We start from the raw sequence: 16,130 nt of genomic DNA on the forward strand, positions 1-16,130 counted from the left end.
GCAGCTCAGTGTTTTCCCAAGTCCTGAGCACAAACACAGGCTATCTGGCCATGCTTTCATACCTTGGGGATATGTTTCTTCCACTTCTACGTGTGCACATCTTTAATGACAAAAGGTCATTTCCTGATGGCAAATAGTAACTCCTAGTCTGAGAAAGCTTTCAATGTATATATAATATTCTTATATATATATATATAAACAAAAGGTTTAATATTTTTCTCTTGAATATCATCTTGAGCTTTTGCTCATTGTGACAGCTTTGGTCAGACATCTGCTGCTTCAATCTAAGCAGGCTGTTTTAGAGATAAAAAGGCTCCTAATATTTTTCCTGTAGAAAACTGAGATTCCCTGAATATAGGCTTTTACATCTTTAGATACTGACTTCAGGTTATCATGGTGTCCCCAGGAGAACTGGAGCCAGGTGAGTGGATTTACTTATCATTTATTGTATTCTATTTTTTTCATTAACAGCCTCAACTTCAAGGTCAATTATTACCACTTTTTCTGACTTCCTTTGGGTATATTTCTATCCATAGATTTTCTGAGCAATCACTTGAAACAGCAGGTTTTCATGTTTCCCCTGCAGCACAGCTACTGTCCCTGGCTCTAGGTGCAGCAGCCCTCATCTGATGCTCTTTGCTGCTGCTGTGTGCTGGACCTGTGACCATTCTCAGGGAATCCCGTTCTGTATGGTTCATGTTTTTTTTTTAACATACTGGGGCCCAACCTGATCAAGGCTGGAGTAGTTTGAATACAGTGGAAAATTGATCTGTGCATCATGCAAGCAACATTTTCTGTGATCCAGAATTTCATTTGCTTGCTTTGTCACAGTAGTGTGCCTTGATTAAGCCCTGCTCAGTTTTTAATCTCTGACAACCCCATTTTTTTCCTGCCCAGGCAGTTATTTTTCATCCCATTTTTGAACAGTAGATTATTTCTGTCCTAATTCTCTACCCTGCTTCTTTCTACTCTGTACTCATCTATGCCGAATTACATCCTATTTCAAAGCATTTTTCTAGGTTATCAAGATCATTTTGAAATGTTGGTGTGTAAGGACATAGAGGTTTGGAAGACAAATGTCCCCCTAGTTCTCAGTGCTGTTGTAAACTCTTGTGCTCTGATCTCCTCAAATCCTCTCCTCCATTTCCCAGCAAAAAACTATGGAGAAATTTCTACAGTGGGTACCTGTGAGGAAATGAAAATGTGTTGAAGGGTCAGAAAGCTTGAATAGTTCCTCTACGGACACAGTGGCTTCTAGCTGAGCTGAGGAATCACCATAAATTCAAAGCCTCTTTTCACTCTGCTGTGGGAAGGTTCACGGATGGGTGTGGATTGAAAGATTTGTCCAAATAAGCAATCCAGGACAAGCTGGATTCTGTGTGGGTCTTGGGGTAGGAAAGAGAGTCCCTTTATCCAGGGCGGGTTTTTACAGTCAGGAAAAAAAATCCAGTCTCTTATAATTCAAATAGTTGCAGAAAGAACTGTTTGGTTCCCTGGCTGTGTACTGAAATGAATTTTTTTTTAGGAATACTTTTGGAGGGCAGAGAAGAGTTACCTCACTTGTTTACTAGAGGGCAGGAGTTACCTCAACAAAACAGTGAGGGGGGCCCTGGGCAGTATTTCCAGCGCCTGCATTGAATGTGATCTGCTTTCTCAGAGATTTATAGTTTGTGTTTCACAGAGGGCTTCTTTTGCCAGCATAGCACAAAGGAGCCACCATTCTTTGCTTCTGGTGTATTTGTTTTGTGTCTTGCTTTCAGTATGTTTAAGTTTTCAGAACAGACTCTATGAAATAGTTATGCAGGTGGGTGAAGGAGGAGACTCTGCAGGACACTCAAGTGTTTTATAGAAAGTTAATCTTGCCTCTTTTCTAAGCAGTCTTAAACAGTGCAGAACCAGTCACAACTGTGTGCTGCATAAAATCTTGCTGGCTTTATACAGTTTCTCCATTCATAAACCCTAGTCAGGATTAAAATGTTCAGTTGCACTCCCACTGGTGGTAAGTCAGTGCAGGAGAGGATTCTAGGTATCTGTCCACCCCAGTTGTTGACAGAAAACCAAAGTACTGAAGTTACATGTGTGTCTCATGGTTGATGTTTCCTTATAGGTTGCTCAGATTGTGAAGCACGAGATGGAAAATGCCATCAAACTCTCGGTAAAGCTGAATGTTAAAGTGAGAATTGGACCTAGCTGGGGAGACCTGCAGGACCTGGAGCTCTGATATGCAATGCAGCTTTCTCACGTGTGGTGAGGCAGAAGGTGCCGAGGACTGGGCAGGGCGAGGGCCTGCGATCACCTGCTGGCGGTGTGATCCTCCTGTGTCGTGTTTCTACAGGCATCGAAGCAAACTGCCTTCTAAAATGTGTGGTGGAAGCTAGTATGAATTCACCAAGCCAAACCCTTCAGAGCTCAGACAGAGCAGTGAAGCACATTTACAGAACTGTAAAATTACTAATTGCAAAAAGAACAGTATTAAAATGAATTCTGTTATATTATACTTGATATTGTACAAAACCCCAAAGCCTAATGAATTTATTACATATGAAATGAGCTGGATTACTTCATTAAAACAATGCACAAAGATAATTTGGCAGTTCTTGTGTGTAATTGTTTAGGACAAAAAAAGTCACTGTGATTGCACTTGATGTAGAATTTTACAGGCCTCTGCCAGGGTTATCTTGTACTGGATTCTGCTGATGGTACTCAGGTGCTCAAGTGGCTTTACAGCTGGCTGGATTTCTGAGCAGCTGTGCAGCATTCACAGCGAGTAGAACTGGTGTTGGTTGGATTCTGACTTTTAAGAGAAAGCATTTTGGTGACTGACTGCTGTAATCAATCCTACTGCTACCTTGCAAACTGGCCTCAAGAGGGGTATTGTTTGGAGTCTTAGCGTTATCACCAGCAAAAACTTTTTAAAGAATCAAACTCAATGTATTGGTTAAAAACTTAATGGCAATTCATATTTTCTGTGAAGAAAGAAACGTATCTTAGTCTGCCCAGATGATGTGGCAGCATTGCTGATGTTTGAGGTATGTGTGTTGGAGAGGAGTCAGGAATTGCTGCACAGTGGTGGGTGACCTGTGGCTCTTCATTCAGAGACCAGTCTCCTAGGGAAGCCTCACGCCCTGTGTGTCAGTAGCCCCACTAAAATCTGCTCAGATTTCCCCCATGGTTTGCCTCAGTCTTTGATTCCAACCCAATGATGGGGCAGGAAGTTTTTCTGGGAATTTAGGCTTGTCAAGCTGAGCTGGTCTTGAGTTTGACTGGGGTCATCTGCTGGGATCTGATGCTTCAAAAGAAGGAGCTTGCAGGGAATTAATCTGCAACTATTTGGCATCACTCTCCCCACTACTACCTTCTGGTCTGGCTAAATCTCACATCACATATTTTTGTTTCCCTTCCAGACAGCTGTGATGGTTATACAAGGTCAGCTGTTTAGTTAACTTCATACAATGCCTGACCTTGGATTCTGTAATTTTCATCATGTAGCCCTTGTATGCTACAAGAAAGGGAGGACAAGTGCTCCTGTCATCTTCCTTATGCCTCTAATTATTATGTCATGTCTTTTTTCTGCAGTTCCTCCCTAATATAATCAATCTCCATCTTCCATTCTTGCCTCCTGTGAGAAATTTTCAAGCCCCTAATTATTCTTTCATTTCTGAACTTATGCTGGATCCTTTTTGAGCACTGAACTTTTGAAGTTGCCTTTACAGCCTGATCTGAGAGGATGCACACCTGGCTTTCAACAGGGTTTGAGCTTGTTAACTTCAAATGCGGCACTTTTGGCATGGCCATTATCCTGACATCAGAAGTACGTGGCACCGAGGTTTGAAGAACACAGTGAGTTTTCAAAGATGTTAATGGGTCCTACGTACAAAAGGCTGCATCCCAGACTCTGATCCACCACCTCCCTGTTGTGCAGCAAAATGGACACGTGGTATTGAGTCAGAGCCCCAGGTGAGGATGCCTTGACTGCCCTTCTGAGCACCAACTTGGCCCTCTTTCCCATTCTGTATTTCACTTTACATTGAGTTTTTTGTTTTCTTCCTGCCTGCTCTATGCCGTGGTTTTCTACAACATCTGTCACCTGATGGCTGAGCTCTTTATCCACAACATTCAGTTGCTGTAGTTTTTTTTCTTACCTTATTAAAGCTTTTGTTACTAACAGATCTGAGCCTCGGCACCCTGGTGCCTGACCATTTGTGTGCTCTGCCTGTGAAGACGCTGGGTTGGACTCATTATCAATTCACATGGCCTAATGATTTCCTGTCCCTGGGTGTCATGCAGTGACACACCTGTGCTGTATTTCAGGCCTCACTGGGGCTGCTGTAATTTGGGTTGCTTGTTCTTTGGCACATTACGATATTTTCCAACCACATATTGTTTTCAGAATTTCCAAAGGATGGATGTGTATTTCCCAACAAGCTCTCTAGACAGGGGTAATGCTAATCAATAAGGGGATTGACACAGATCCAAACTATTTTGCCTGACAAACTCAATGAGTTCATTTTAATTAAGCAGTAATTTGGAGCAAATGAGTAGATAAAAGGTAGCCTCTGCTCTGTGAGCAAGGCGACTGCGGTGTTTGAGTCATGTTATTAGGATTGGCTTTGCCTGATTGCTGCTATTTAAATTCCTTAATTCTGATTAGACTTTAACTCTTAGTGAGACTGAGCAGAAGAAGCAGAAAAGGGCTCAGGTCAGGTAAGCAGAAACACTGCCCAGAACTGTGCAGAAAAGTGTACAAGCTATTTTCTGAAGATGGTAGAAGGAGCCTGGCTGCTCACATTACTTACCTATTTTTGCCTGTGGGCCCCTCTTCACCCACCTCGGATGGGCTGAGACCTGTGTTACTTGGAAATTGGGCTTTTTGTTAGTTCAGGACCTGATAACCAGAGTGCAGGTTATTCTCTGCCTCTTTGTAATCAGAATAGGATGCACCTGATGGTGTTTGCTCTCTGTTCCTCAGCTGGTTTGTGTGTGTCTCTTCACAGTCCACTTCAGTCTCCTGTTATTTGGTGCAGCCCAAGACAAGGACAGATGAACACTGCAGAAGGGGTAAGAGTTCTGTTTTGCAGCTCTGTCACTTGTTGTACACAGAATTGCTACAGCAGCCTAATCCTGCCTCGTGCCCTTGTGCTGCCCTTGCATGGCTCTGCAGGTGGGTGTCTGTCTGCCAAAAGAAACTGTGTTGGGATCCAGTCCTGAGCAGTAGCTGTGGTCATCAGGAATGCCTTGTCTTCACATCATGTGAACCTGTGTGACCCAGCTCCTCACAGGGAGAGCCTGTGCCCTTGGGCAGCCCTCTTCTGTTTGGTTCATATTTGCTTTCTTGTCAAATGACTCAAATTTTGATGCAGCTGCCTACTGGTATGGGGTAGAACTTGCCCAGCCTTGGTAGGAGGAACTCGTGCCTCTTGGTCCTTTTCCTCACATGCAGACCACAAGCTTGTTTTGCCTTGGTCTTTCTACTGCAGCTTTCCTTCTCTCCCTGCCCACTAGAAGTGGTGAGAGGCAGGTGACAACTAATGACACTTGTAATCTGGTCTGGTTTGGTCCTTTTGCCTTTCTCCCAAGCTACTTGCATTTCATCTAGAAGAGAGTTGTAAAGTTTTTCCTGTAAATACATAGCTGAAAAGAGGGAGCTGGAAGCTCAGTACCTTTTGCTGACATTTTGAGCCTCTCCCGGCAGAACAACTCAAACATGCTATGGGGAAGTGCCCTTTGATGAGCACACTTCTGCCCTTCTGAGACCTCAGCTTGTAGGTGACTTTTTTTAACCTGAAGGGAAAGTGATGTGAAGGGTGCCATTGGTTGGTTGGGAAGCCCAAGTACAAGGTTAGGAATATCCCTGGGAGCTGGTACTGCAGTTATGAGCTCCACGTGAGCTCCCTGCAATAAACCACGGGATCACTAAGTGGCATATGGGTTTTGTCCTTGCAGGAGCTGCTGGAGGAAGGGAGGTGACCAACCCCACTGCAGCAACAACCACAACTGCATTTTTTTTGTATTCCTGAATGATTGAGTAGTGTAAACTCCATCCAAAGCCTTTACACAAAGCATGCACTTTTGAGATACTATAATAAATTTAGGAGTAGAGGTTGAAAAAAAAAAAGAGATCTACACCAACTAGTATCAATTCTTTCCTTTATTTTCTTCCCCTCCTTTTTTTTTTTTTTTTTTTTTTTGTTGTTACTGGGGATTCGAAACAGCCTCAGTTAAAGATGCCTTAGTTTTGTGACACTGATTTAGGATACCTGTGGAAACAGGACATGGTTAGCACAGGAGTGTGTGGTTCACCCCAGATTAGCCTTCGTTCTGAGAGACAGGTAATGACTTGTTAACAAACCCCACACATATTAAGTCCACATTTCCTTGACACTGAATCTGAATATTTGTTGCTATTTAAAAAAGTACAATGTTTGATTTGTTGATTTAATCACAAAACAAAACACATGAATGGAAACACTCATTTACGTGACTATTGCTTATACACCTAAGATGAAGAGTTGACTACAAATGGCCACACGCTGTTCCTTAATGAGAGAGAGTGTGTTCTTACTAAGACCATACCAAGGGCAAGAGAACTATTCAAGACTGAAATATGCTGTGCTTGAATTCACCTTTAGGGTATGGAAAAGGATGTATGGGGGCATGGCCCAAGGTATTTGAGGGGTATAATGAACCAAAAACTGGGGTTTTGCCTGTGTTACAACACACATGGTTTATGAATGAAGGAGACCTGAGACTGCATGCAGCTCTCAAGTTCCAAGTGGTTTCTTTGCTTGTTAAGTCCTCTACTGAAAAAAAAAAATGTTTGTGTGCCCATCTTTGATACAGTGCGCACACTGTGGTGTGAGAAGGATTCTGGAAAAGGAATATATACAGTTTTAGAGGGGTTTTATGTGATAATTGTATACAATATGTGTAGTAAATAGAGTATTTCTGTCAAATATTTATGTACCAAGCTATGTTCTGGTACCGTAGGGAATGTCTAACTGATGTATGTAGTTGAACCATAGAACTGTAAAAAAACTTAAAAACTCCCCAGGTAATTATACAAAACAAAATTTCCATTGTCCTGTCTTTTAATTCAAGATTTAAAATTTAAGTTAAAGCTCTAGGAATTTTTTTTTAATTAATAAAATAGCTTGTACTTCACTGAAGACTTGCCAACTCTGCAAGCTTCAAAATAATCTAATTTAAAGCATTTTCTCTATCTATCTACAGCTCTAGACATAAGATTAAAAACATCTGGTCAAACCCAAAGGTGTGAGTGCTGTTGGAAGGTCTGTGTATCTGGTTTTGTATGTGATCGTTACAGAGCTCCTGGAAAGAAGAATGTGAGGGAACAAGGTATGCAAATGAACAAACAGCATTTTAAATTGGACAAATATTTCCAGCCAATCTGGCCTGTTGTAGCTGAGGATTGTGATGTTGGAGATACATCTAAGCTTAGGATTTTGCTTGAGGTGGTGCTGTCTTAGTGGGAAAGGTGAAAGCACAGAAAGATTTCAACATCCAGTGACAGCCAGTGCCCTCGATTTTCTTACAGCCAGTCACAGTCTTACAGTCTTTCTTACAGTCAGATGCTGTGCTCGTTGCTTGGAATGCTGCAGCTTTATGCCTTTCACTAACAGACTTTAGTAGTGTTCAGGTCAAGCCTTTCAAAAATCCCACACTCCCCCTCATTTCACAATAAATCAACCAGGCAAGAAGTTTTCCTCCCTCATTGAACTTTTTAAGTGATGAGTTTTTTTTCCACATACATGGTAGATCTTGATAGAAAGCATTTAACAGTGTGCACTAACAAACTTATACAACATATACATTACATATATATATTATATATATAGAATGTTCTATATACAAACATATACAACTTTTTAGATCTCTACAGACTACAAGAAAATTGATAATTATAGTCACAAGTGGTGAACTTAACAGAAATAGCAATTGGTAACTAACTGTCTGGAAATATGTAAAATATATGAGTGGAAAGCTGTGACCTGATGGGGAGTACTAGAGAAAGGTTGCTTAAAAGTTTAGTAATAAAAATTGTAAGTTTGAGGACTGCTAAATTCTCTTTTCTCTGTTGCATAAAAATGCAAATGGAAATTTACTGGCAGATTTTTTTACCCTGGTGTTAAGCTAGAGACTGTTGGCAGCCAAAGTCAATCAGGCATTGTGTAAATGTTGAAGACACTTTTCTCTCTGGATGTGCTGCAGTGATTAGCAGTTAAAAGTTGCTCTTAAATTTTCATACAGTTCTCAAACAAGCAAGTGGGCTCTAGCTCCAGCCTGACACCATTTCCACTGAAATCAAGGTAATGGGAGACTTGGCAATATCAGCATCCTATGTGAGGTACAGCCAAAATCTTGGGCAGACCTGATGCCCTCCTTGTCATTGCAGTGAGCCGATGGCTGCCTGAGCACCACCTGTAGGGCTGCTTGGTGCACTGCTGACTGTGATACACCAGTTCATCATGGAAAGTAAGTTGGCTGCTGGAGGGTTTGAATGCTGCCCCAAATGATTTTGTTGCCCAGAGACTAGTGGTTTCGGATTATAGACCAGAGCACAGGCCATTGCATATATGTTTAAACAGAAGATCAAATTGCTATAATGTTGTCCTCATTTATTTCTCATTCTAGATACCTGGTTAGAGCAGTGTGTCCTTACAGACGCAAGTGGTCAGTTCTGTGACCCAGCCACTGGAAGGAATTCCCCAGCCCGGTTCCTATTGGCATCAGAGTGATGAGTTTGGCATTTACTTAAATACACACACAGAGACACATCCTCTTGAGTCATGGACAACTTCAATTCCTTAGCTCTCAGCAGAAACCCAGGCATTGCTGAGGCTTTGACCTTTTTCTCAACAAGTTTCTACAGTTCTCACAACATAGGGTGGTTTCTCCTGTGCCAGAGGAACTTGTTGAGTCTCATTCCCGGTTGAGCTAGACCTGTCAGGGCCATCATTTTGATTTTGCCTACAGAGAAATGTAAAAGTCCTGTAAATCATGAAATTTGGTTGTGCTACAATGTGAATGTGAAACTTAATGCCTCAAATCTCTTCCAACCCTTTAACTTGTGCAGTGGGCCGATAGTGAGGCCAGACTTCTGGATGGTACAATTTCTTGGGCTGCATTTTATTGTAGGTAAAGGAAGAATATGGGAAAGACATCTTTGAGAGGAATCATCTGAACACTATGATGACACAAACACCAGTGAAGTTAAGGTCTAGTTAGGAGAGGATGGTGCCTGTCTGCATCAGTGTCCATCAGGATTCCTTCAAGGGACAGAGGATGTCACTCTTCTTCTATAGAAAAATTTTAACTGCTGTTTTTCCAGCTCTTCCTCACTTTCTTTTTCTATTTTGAAACTATGTCCAGGCACATGAAAACAATCCTTTAGTGCCTTGTTTCCAAGCCAATCTTGGAAAAATTTCTAAATTAAGAGTTCCACTGTGGAACTGTGGAAGTGAGGCTCTTGTAGACTAATGTGGAGCATTCTTATGGACTAGGAATCTATTTGCATGGACAGGCAATAGGTTCTACTTACTGTTATCTTCTGTAGCTGCAGGCTGCAGAGGTTTTTGCAGAGTTCACTGTAGAAACCAAGCAAACCACTTTGAAGCAGAAGCAAATTACTTTTAGCAGTGTGAGCAGAGAATCAATTGCCACTCACCTATGGTGTCATTTTATATATGTGTGTTCACAATGGTTTTCCACGCTCCTCCTCTGACCCATCTTTTAGTCTTGCTGCTCTGATCCCTCTCTCTCTCTCTCACACAAGTTTTGAGGGGGTTACTGTGCAGGTCCCTTCACATAATTTCAGCTGAGCACTTGAGCAGCATCACTGCTCTGCAAGCTGCTAAGCAGCCTCCGTGAGCAGAATTTGACAGGACTGTGGTTTCCCATATTGCCTTTCTTAACTTGAAGAAGTGGTTTCCAAAACTGGTTTTCTATTCCTGCTACTGAGAAATAAGGCAACCAAGTGATACAGACTCCATGGGGATGAAAAGTGCCGTGGCCCCCTTCAAGGACAACTGAGATGAATCTGGAGCGCATTTTAAAAAGTACAGATAAGGATGACGTGTCATGAGCTCTGAATTGCAAATAAACCATCTATGCTCATGTTTTAATGATGTTTCAGATAGTGCCTGTTCAGCTACCTGTAAAATCTGTAAATTTTGGGCACAGGATTTCGAATCTATTTTCTTAGGAGTTAAAGAGCACTGATTTCAAGCAAGGTTTTTCAAGGGAAATAAATAGCAGATAAGAAAATGCAGCTCAACTCATTTTTATGTGGAAAATGGTAGCAAACATGCTTGAAATGTACTGGCTTTTAATAATGTCACTTTTAAAAAATAAAGATTTTTGCTATTTAATTTCTTTTTTCTCAGAATAGAAATGAATCCCATTTTCTTCGGTCACAACATGCTTTCTTTTTCTCTTTTTTTTTTTTTTTTTAAGATGGCAATTAGTCATGCAAAGTTTTATAAGTGCATTAACATTCGAGTTTGTACAGAATATTTTTAACCAGACACACCCCCCACAGCTCATACCTACAGCTTCTGAAAAACTACATGCCACAGTGATGGTTGAGTTCCTTTTGGAAAAAAATGGGCCACTGCATGAGCCAGCTGTTGGAATAAGACTCTCATGATTCCAGCTTCCATCTCACGGTCTGTAAAATTTCTCCTTGACGTCCACTGTGATGAATCCAATAATAGTAACAGGAAAACATCTTCTAGGAGAAAAAAGCTGTCTTTGGCCAGTGACTGGTAGATTTGGGAATTAATGTTGCTTCCCTGAACAGTGTTCTTAATAAAGCCAAAAGCAGCTTCTTTGAAAGTCTAAAACTGGTACCACTTTTTGTCCTTGTATTTCAGCATCACCTACAGAAATGGGAAAAAAACCAAAAAATGGCAATATAAAACACTGCCCTACCTATGAGGTACCACACATGACCTAGGCCTATTAGCTGTCACAAACTTCATAATTAAAAAGAGCAATGCAGTACTTCACTAACAGGGTCATCAGGTCTTGAGTCCACTGAGATCTCATATTTAATTTCATAGTTATTACATTAAAAAGTGTGTTACCTGCTATTGATATTTGTTAGCTTTTCCCCAAGGAGCTTTAACTACTTTTCTTCTTCAAAAACTAAAGGTATGGCAATAATCAAGAACTTGCTTTTTATTTGTATAGAAAGAAGCCTATCTATGGAGCATAGTAGATATGCTCTGAATATACAAACTTTTTGCATTTTGGGGCACATTATTCCTGCCTCACATAAACAAAAGCCAATAAAAATGTAAAGGTCTTGTACAGAGATGTGATGCACATTAAATGAAAAAACGTGCATTTTGGGAAGTATTCTTTAATGTTGTTTTGTCTTCAAGAAAAATCACTTTAGTTGATTCCCAGTCTTATCAGCGTGGGATGGAAGAGGTTTTCCATTTAAGCACAGAAGCTGTCTATTCCAGCCAAGCCCTATTCTATATAACTGTACCACAGTGTTGTACTAGTAATGTTCTCCTCCTCTTCCCAGTAAGATAAGATTCCTATATACACATCCACCTACCTGTTTTCTGCCCTACTGCATAGATGTGCTGCATTAAGTGGCTTAAAAAAACAAATCATAATGAATTAGTGAGAAAGGCAAGATGAGAAGTGCCACGTTCTAAATTCAGAGGCTAACAATGGATGCTCATTTACAGAAACATGAAAGGAAGGGGCGTGCAATGGAAGTTTATATTTGGCATTCTCATTGTTTGGGAGGAGGAAAAATGGTCTGTCAGTTAACAGGAGTACAACCTCTAACAACATGACTGGGTGAAGGGAGAGAACTGCACTTTACCTTCCCAAAGGGAAGCAAAGGCTCAGTTGCAGGGTTGGCAGTTCTTAGTTTTGGGTGTATGGTGCCAGGGCCCTACCTCGTGTGCATGTTTGGAAAACGCCTCTGCGCTGGCCATCATGCTTGCAGTCCTTTCATCCAGCTCTCCCAGTTTCTGTCCTCTCTCATCAAGGGCAATGCGTGCACGAGTCAAGTCCCCAATGACTCCTCCCGCAGCTCCTCTCACGCCTTCAATCCCACCTGATCCAGGGATGTGCTGGGCGAGACTGCGAGAGGCTTTTCCTGCCGTAGCCTCGCCAACTGCAAAGGAGAAAGGGACAAACAGACAGGAATAAGTTCCTGGCTGTGGCTCTGTCAGTGCTTCTCAATCTCCCGCTGCAGCCTTGCAGCAGTGATGCCATTTGATGGACAGATGGCACATGTGGAAGACATTGCTCTGCCACCAGCACATCTACAGTGCAGTCGGGTGCCCCTCCCTCCATTGCTCAAAAGAAACTTCCAAGGTGAAGGAATTATGGGAAGGCAACCAAGGACCCTCCCCTCCCTTCATTTTGTCAACTTTCTGTAGATGATTTAAATCTCATGTACGACTCCATTCCTAGATGACAAGGGCAGGGTGGTCCTGTGAATGACTTTCTGCCAAAAAAAAAAACCCAACCCAATAAATTACTCACAAAGCTCCTCTCTGTCAAAAGCTTGTCCACTTCCTCCAAAAAGTCCTTTGAGAAAACCTCTGTTTTGGGCTTCAGGTGTTTCCACAGGAGTAAACAAATCCCCAAGCATGTCCTAGCAAAGCCAGCAAAATGTCCATGTGAAAAATTAATGAGGTCAAACCAGTCCTAGGTGCTTTCTTTATTTGCATTAACAAGCCACATGCACTGGATTTAATTAACTAGTTTTTAAAAAGAGTCTGTTGTGTGAATACTATGGTGTACTTAACATTCATGTTTCCTGGCAGGCAAATGCTTGGGCTAACTAGATTCACTCATGCTTTCAAAGGCACTTGGCTTGTCACTGCCCACGCCCATGTTCTTTACCAGAGACAAAAAATTTTAAGTAGTGCAGGATGAAAATACCAATGATAAGATCACATTTTGCTTAGAAACTGCAGAGGTGACACTATACTTGAATAAACAATTTGTTGTTTATTATTTGGTTTGCTTTAGTGATTACCCAGGCAAGCTGGGCAGTCACTCTGCTTTTTATAACATACCTGAATTCAGTGCTTGATAGCAGTTCAGAGAGTTTGGTGGTTTGTTGTTTGTTTGATTACCGTAGGGTTTGTTTGTTGTTTTGTTTTAAACAAAACCCCTTACCTTCCATACAACCTTCCCACTGTTATTGTGCCATCAATAATGCTAAATAAGGCACTGTCATGGTGACTGCTCCATCTTGGAGCAGTCGACCCAAACAAATCTCAGGCTCAGATTTATTTGCAGCAGTACTAGGAAAAGCCAGCTTTCTGAAATAAAACTGATGAACAAAGTGTGCAGTCCCAGTAGTGTTTGACACCAGTGAGGCTGTGTGCACTGGGAACAGTTGCTGCCCTGTTGCTCAGCTCTGTGTTTGCTCATCCAAGCCCCAACAGGCAGATACAGCTGTTGTGTTGCACAAAGCACTTGCTCCTGGGAGGCTGAGTGCTAGGACAGCGCTGTGACTCACACTTACTGCTCCTCTGCACAGTCACCTGCTCTGGGGAGAGAAATTACTGCAGCCCTTGGAGCTTAAGTGGAGGCTCTCATGCAGCCTAGCTTTGTTTTCCTAGGTAGCATGTGATACTGGGTCATCTGCTTTTTGTACACATATAAGAACTGTGCAAACCTTTTTTTGCATAAAACTAAAGATAAAAGCAGCCCTAGTCCAGCAGTAAATAGAAGCAAGGGCCTAATTTCCCTTGGTTTGGTTGTTGTGTGATGCTATTAAGGCTAATAAAAAAAATTAAATCTGGCTGGTAACAGCCTCTCACTGTAGGCCCGTAGTCTAAGATACATCAGTCAAACCTTTTGATTATTTTAAAATCTGTTCCCTACAAAATAATCCCTTCTCTGATGTGCAAAAGCTTGTGTGCAATGCTCACTCCTCACAGTGCTTTTTCAGACCTGAGACAGACAGTGATGCAAGCTGAGCAGCTCAGCACATGTCATTCCCTAGGGCATAATGAGTGCTGGCAGGACTATTTCTTTTATATTTCCATCCTAGTTTACTGCTAATTATATAACCTAGAACTTATTCCCCCCTCTTTTTTTTTTCCCTTTTATTACTCACGTTTCTCCCTGTAACCTCTCACAATTCCTTCTCTTCAGTAAATGACATTTTCATTTGCATTTTCATTGTAAAGAAGACCCCAAACCAGCCCATATCTAACATTGTAAAGACTTATTGCACTTATTGCACTTTTGCTAGGTGCAAGTGACAGTGCATGAAAAAGCCCAAAGAACAATAGAGCTGCTGACCTCTCTCTGTTGCTTTGGCATCATTCAGTCAGGGCAAGTGGAGAGGAACATATCTGTCCTGCTCCTGCAGCCCAGCCTTCATTTCAAACGCCCAAGTCTAGCAGTAGATGTGTGCCAGTTTACCCCTGACGAGTCAGGTCACTGGCCCTCCCACACAAAGGCACCACAGTAAGAGTTTGAGCCCTACCTGTAGATTGTCACACATCTCCTGGCTGTATGTCAGGCGCTGGATCTCTGTGGGAGAGCTGAGATACAAAGCCTGCCCTTCATTAGTGAAGCAAAAGGTCCGTGCTATCCTCATGTCTGTTACAGGCAAATAGTTCATGTCCAGCAGTGGGCGAAAACTGGGCAAACTGAAAAGAAGCAGATTGCCAGGTTACTCACCAGGTACCACACAGGTATACCTGCTCTGTGGCTGCATTTTAAACCAACATTTAAGTTTATGCTTTTCATAACTGGAACAGTTAAGCGTAGCTCTAAGCTGAAAATTTCTGCCATAAACATGCTGTCTTCTCATCATACTTCATTTGCTTGAATAGAGAAGTTTCACCTGCCTTGCCTCAATGACCCTAAGGCTTCTGCTACTGTCTGGGTTTGGGATGTGCATGTGGCACAGTACAGCTTGTGCCATGTGGTTGGGCAGTTTGTAGGGTAAGGCTTGTCCCCAGTTACCCAGGGACATCTGCAGGAAATGGCATGGCAGGGCCCTGCTTCCAATCTGTGGACAAAGGCTCCAGCATCGCCTTTGCTGTCCTCCAGCTTCTCATGGTTTGCTGTTTTAGACAGCACTTTCTAAAATTTAAATGGCCTAGCCAGGGAAAGGGGGTGCAGCAACGTGAGGGTATAACCATAGGGCTACTGCACAGTCGGCACCCTGGGGGAGGTGACAAGGAAGGGAAACCAGGTGCTCTGAACAGGAAGTCTCCAGAAAAGGCAAGAGTGGGACTTGCTACTTCACATGGGATAAACAGTATCCTGCTATGGCTGAGTTCTATACTCCTCTATACCTGACCCCCCATAACTGAGCAAAATTATCAGTTTTCTCTTACAATAGGTAAAAACCATGAGCCATCAACAGTCACAGGTACAGGATTTCTATGAAAAAAAGGAGCTGGCTTTGCTGTGCCCCTGCCTTAACTCCCCACATGGAGACAGCCCAAGAAACAGGCCTGACTGTGGCAAGGCAGGGAGTTAAATGCACCCACCGGGGAGTTAATGCAGAGCATCAGGCACTCAGGACCAAACACATGTGGAATGTGGTGGCGCTGTGCCACCTCTTTGCTTAGTTTTGCCACAAGATTAGTTAGATAAGTACCTCAGTGTCATGATGTGCCCATTGGCACAAAAGCACGCCAGACAGACGCTGTTACAGAGGGTGACCACATCTGCTCGCAATAAAAAGGACGTTTCGGTGATGTTGTGGACATAAAGACATGTTTGGGAAGGCAATGAGAAGACTTTGGCTTGTTTTTCTGAACAAATGACTGCAAATTGATGATCACCCATATCCTGGGAGGAGGAAGGGGAATGCATGACAAGTTTCCTTTTCCTTGTTTTTTCACCGTCATCAGCACTGTGTGGATCCCTCCATACTTCATACGGTGGATGTGTCAATGTCCCCATGCAGTCCAAGCACGCGAAGGTCAGCACGGCTCCTTTCAGTGTCAGAACAGTGCCTGCAGAACATAATTTGCTCTCACTGACACTGGCACCACAATTAGACTGGTTGTCAGTGCTGCAAATGCGTGCAGCGCAGCTGACATTCAGCTTTTGTAAACAGAGCAAACACATTAATCTAGCTGAGGTGACAAGTCTTG

The 16,130-nt window shown here is 42.4% G+C and overlaps 2 protein-coding genes across 12 annotated transcripts in view; one reads left to right on the forward strand and one right to left on the reverse strand.

Annotated features, from left to right (window-relative positions):
- The window catches only part of POLQ (DNA polymerase theta), a 54,319-nt gene extending 51,507 nt beyond the window's left edge, over positions 1 to 2,812 (forward strand). The window contains exon 30 of one of the 2 annotated variants that reach the window (XM_051778770.1): positions 2,108 to 2,812. In XM_051778770.1, the coding sequence (XP_051634730.1) occupies positions 2,108 to 2,221 (114 nt within the window). In that variant the 3' untranslated portion in view covers positions 2,222 to 2,812. The remainder of the gene's footprint in view (positions 1 to 2,107) is intronic. The other variant, XM_051778772.1, reaches the window with a different exon arrangement.
- Positions 2,813 to 10,441: 7,629 nt separating this feature from the next.
- STXBP5L (syntaxin binding protein 5L) overlaps positions 10,442 to 16,130 on the reverse strand; it is a 188,482-nt gene continuing 182,793 nt past the window's right edge. For all 10 annotated transcript variants that reach the window (XM_051779956.1, XM_051779957.1, XM_051779953.1 and 7 more), the window contains 5 exons: positions 15,629 to 15,989; positions 14,501 to 14,666; positions 12,535 to 12,646; positions 11,940 to 12,160; positions 10,442 to 10,898 (listed from right to left, as the gene is read on the reverse strand). In XM_051779956.1, coding sequence (XP_051635916.1) covers positions 10,857 to 10,898; positions 11,940 to 12,160; positions 12,535 to 12,646; positions 14,501 to 14,666; positions 15,629 to 15,989 — 902 coding nt within the window. In that variant the 3' untranslated portion in view covers positions 10,442 to 10,856. The remainder of the gene's footprint in view (positions 10,899 to 11,939; positions 12,161 to 12,534; positions 12,647 to 14,500; positions 14,667 to 15,628; positions 15,990 to 16,130) is intronic.

Source organism: Manacus candei, unplaced genomic scaffold, assembly GCF_025592945.1.
Source record: "Manacus candei isolate 608988 ecotype Guabito, Panama unplaced genomic scaffold, ASM2559294v1 h1tg000014l, whole genome shotgun sequence".
Classification (NCBI taxonomy): domain Eukaryota; kingdom Metazoa; phylum Chordata; class Aves; order Passeriformes; family Pipridae; genus Manacus; species Manacus candei.